The sequence below is a fragment of the Amaranthus tricolor genome, chromosome 3 (genome assembly GCF_026212465.1).
Source record: "Amaranthus tricolor cultivar Red isolate AtriRed21 chromosome 3, ASM2621246v1, whole genome shotgun sequence".
Classification (NCBI taxonomy): Eukaryota; Viridiplantae; Streptophyta; class Magnoliopsida; order Caryophyllales; family Amaranthaceae; genus Amaranthus; species Amaranthus tricolor.
Genome location: NC_080049.1, coordinates 5,444,893 through 5,448,073, shown reverse-complemented (window position 1 = coordinate 5,448,073; position 3,181 = coordinate 5,444,893). Strand labels below are relative to the sequence as shown.

The 3,181-nt window shown below is 34.9% G+C and overlaps 1 protein-coding gene across 1 annotated transcript; it reads right to left on the bottom strand.

Moving 5' to 3' along the window:
* Positions 1–516: 516 nt before the first annotated feature.
* LOC130808746 (uncharacterized) lies at positions 517–2,156 on the bottom strand. Its single transcript, XM_057674225.1, has 3 exons — positions 1,755–2,156; positions 1,382–1,492; positions 517–897 (listed from the first exon to the last, which is right to left on the bottom strand). The coding sequence occupies exons 1-3, from the start codon at positions 2,079–2,081 to the stop codon at positions 772–774; spliced, it is 564 nt and encodes a 187-aa protein (XP_057530208.1). The 5' UTR covers positions 2,082–2,156; the 3' UTR covers positions 517–771.
* Between the last annotated feature and the right edge of the window lie 1,025 nt (positions 2,157–3,181).

Below are 3,181 nucleotides of genomic sequence, written 5' to 3'. Positions count from 1 at the left end.
TGATTGATCATCCTAGAGATGAAAGACAACGATCATAAAGCATTTGATAGCCCTAACATATTTCGAATCCTGTGTTGATTATACTCGTTACGTGGTAACGATTGTTACTCCACTGATACAAAATTCTCCATGGGATTCGACATTTTCTCTTATTAGTCTCGTAAACAGTAGCATCGATGTTATTGTGCACCGCATTGCTTATATCAGTTAATGCACATATGACATAGTCTACATATGCTGATATTCCATGGATTTCAGGCTCCAAGTCCAAAGAGGTTGCAATTTTTTTTGTTCAGCTTGGATATTGCTTGTAATTATGCTTGATTACAAGAACAATAACACCCACAAATCATTTTAGTGCTGCTGAGGCATAATAGTCGAGTTACAGAAACTTGCTTCCTTACCTCAACTAGTCGAATACCATTAGATCGCCAAGTCTATTTTAGACCCTTGGTAGTGACGTTTATCTCAACAACAACAATATCAAAACCTTAATCCTAAGGATCTGGATCGACTACATGAATGAATAGATCAACTTTAGTAGTTGCCCACACGAATTCTTTGTCCATAGACAAAAAAGCCGTCATCCCCCTTGAAATTGTGTGGACCGATATCAATATTGCATTAGATTAGTGTTGTTCCCATATCCTGATCAGTTATCAGTATGTAAATCTTTCCCTCTTCCATCTTTGTTCATGAGAAATATCCAATCCAGGGTAGAAAAGATATGGAAGGATTTTGAATAGGTGGGGTGGTAGTTAATAACCAAACCTAGAATAACAAAGAAACTGGGACTAAACACAGTCCCTTTTCCCTTAATCCTGCATTGTTGAATTCTTTCCCAATACAACTTGAATGTATTTGTTCTCCCGTCTGGTTGGAAGTATTTTGTTTCTCCTGAAAAAACCGATGCAAGAGAAATTTAGAACTTCAACTATCAGTTTAAGTTTATTGGATGCTACACAACAGAAGGTCACAGGTTCGAATCATATCCATCACTCATTTGAGAACGGAATAGTTCGCCTTATGTATGAGGCATCCACCCTTCTAACTTAAAGGGTTTTTGTTTGAGGGTGTAATAGAGTATATAACATATATTGAGGATTCAAACATCAATTTAAGATTTTGGTTCAATTGATTACTTGACATTATGACTTAGACAAATTATTGAATGAGACAGTCTCTATTGGCCGACCTCATGTACATTTAGTGTGCTAAAGTGATCACTTACAGCTTTAAACTGATCGATTAGAGAAATGGACTAATTATATGGACTCATCTTATGGTGAGACCATGAATCGGTTTCATACAAGACAAGTTGTATGACTTATTGATGTTGGCAAAGAAATTAGAAACAATTCCAGGACAGTTGTGTTTTCACCTGAGAAACCCAAGCATAGTCAAGCTTGTCTTGCTGCATAGATGGGAATACTTTCAAATCAGAGCTTATTATCTCTTGCATAGCCAAATACCATTGTTCCAACTCCTGAACCTAAAATGTAACACAAGTAATAAATGATGTCAAAATAGATAAGAATCTGTTGGGATGTCTTATCTCACATCGACATATTAAAAAAGGTGTGCACACTTTTCCCATTGCCATATGGTCTTAGGACGGTATATATATCCTTGGCTTATGAAGTGTATGCACCTCGTGTTTCCGATAATATGTTGGCATAGTGGCATTCACAATTAGTCCAGCCTAATTTAGCAGAATCAAATAGAACATAACATCCTCAATATACAATACATACCATAGAATTACAAACAGGAGAGGTTGCAGTATCCTCCAGCTCATGATCAATACAAGGAACTGTCATCTTTCTCCTTTTAGCACTCGATCTAGCTGTTTCGATGTGATCTTCGTTTTGATTCATCTTTTTTGCTCGACCATCAGGACCGGAATATATAGAGGAGATTTCAGAATCAGAACAACTGACAGTACCTTTCGAATTACTCGTAGCGACAGAGTTATCAAGATACAAAGACCAACTACTATCTTCAGAAGAAGACTCAAAATCGTTGTCTGAATAGAGAGTTTGGCGGATTTTGTGGTTGGTAGAGCTCATAGAATCATCCATAGAAACACCGAAGATATGAAAAAGCAGTTAGAAGATTTTGAAGTTTGATTATGAAGAGAACAAAAGGCTTAGAAGGTTTTCAAGTTTGGCTAAAATTGCAAAGGAATAAGTCTTTTATAGGAGGGGAAGAAAGATGATTAGGAGAAGAATAAGATAAAAGTTCTAACCCATCACACCAATTCAAGATCTTACATGGGAAGCATATTCTACAAAGCTACCTTAACCAATTGAAATATTTGGTCAAGATTGAATTATACTACTAATAAGCTTTCATGCTCTTAAGGAACATAAGAAACTGTCACACTATATTAGGGAAGTTCCTAGAAATTCCTCATTGTTTATAATTTTTCATGGTCATCAGGAACATTAGTTATTCTCATAGTTTTTTAGGGAAGTTCCTAGAAATATACCTCATTGTTCAATGTCGTTATGGTTTAAATCTTAGAATACTAAGAATTGTTAAAGTTAAAACAAGGGTCCATGAACTAATTGATAAAAAGAACAGAGGAACATAAAGATAATATAATAAACATGTAAAAACAATGAGGGTATTTCTGATTGACCGATGATAACAAGCTTTGTTTGCAGCTTCATATAACTAAAAAGTACACGAGATTTAATAAGTCCATTGTAATTTGAAACCAAAAAACTGTAAATATTTGAGTCCATCAAGAACAAACAAAAACAAACCAATTAATCCTATTATAAATTTGAGCATATAAATCATCAGGGTTCCCAAGGTCTATAAAGATCTATGATAGAGTATATGTTATATTGGATTTCAACCATCACCTTAAACTTTTGGTTGAATTAGTTTTTTAACATGGTATCAGAGCCTAGGTATTGATTCAAATCTCATTCACCCCTCCTTTCAAGTGGAATTATCATCGTCAAATTTAAGGAAGACTTGTGTTGCATCCACAATTTTAGCCTAAAAGGCTCAAGTTTGAGGAAGCATAATAAAATATATAACATATATTGAGATTTCAACCATCAATTTTAAAATTTTTGTTAAGTTGGTTTATTGGCAGTCCGTCTGCACTCTACAATTCTACAGAAAACTAGTTTGGCCTTGACATTTGAGGGTAACTTCATCAGGG

Excerpts from the sequence above, each read along its gene's own strand:
- LOC130808746 (XM_057674225.1), bottom strand. The coding sequence starts at position 2,081 with ATGGATGATTCTATGAGCTCTACCAACCACAAAATCCGCCAAACTCTC. Across the intron at positions 1,493-1,754 it reads CTCCTGTTTGTAATTCTATG|GTTCAGGAGTTGGAACAATG; the intron begins GTATGTATTGTA and ends GTTACATTTTAG. Across the intron at positions 898-1,381 it reads ACTATGCTTGGGTTTCTCAG|GAGAAACAAAATACTTCCAA; the intron begins GTGAAAACACAA and ends CGGTTTTTTCAG.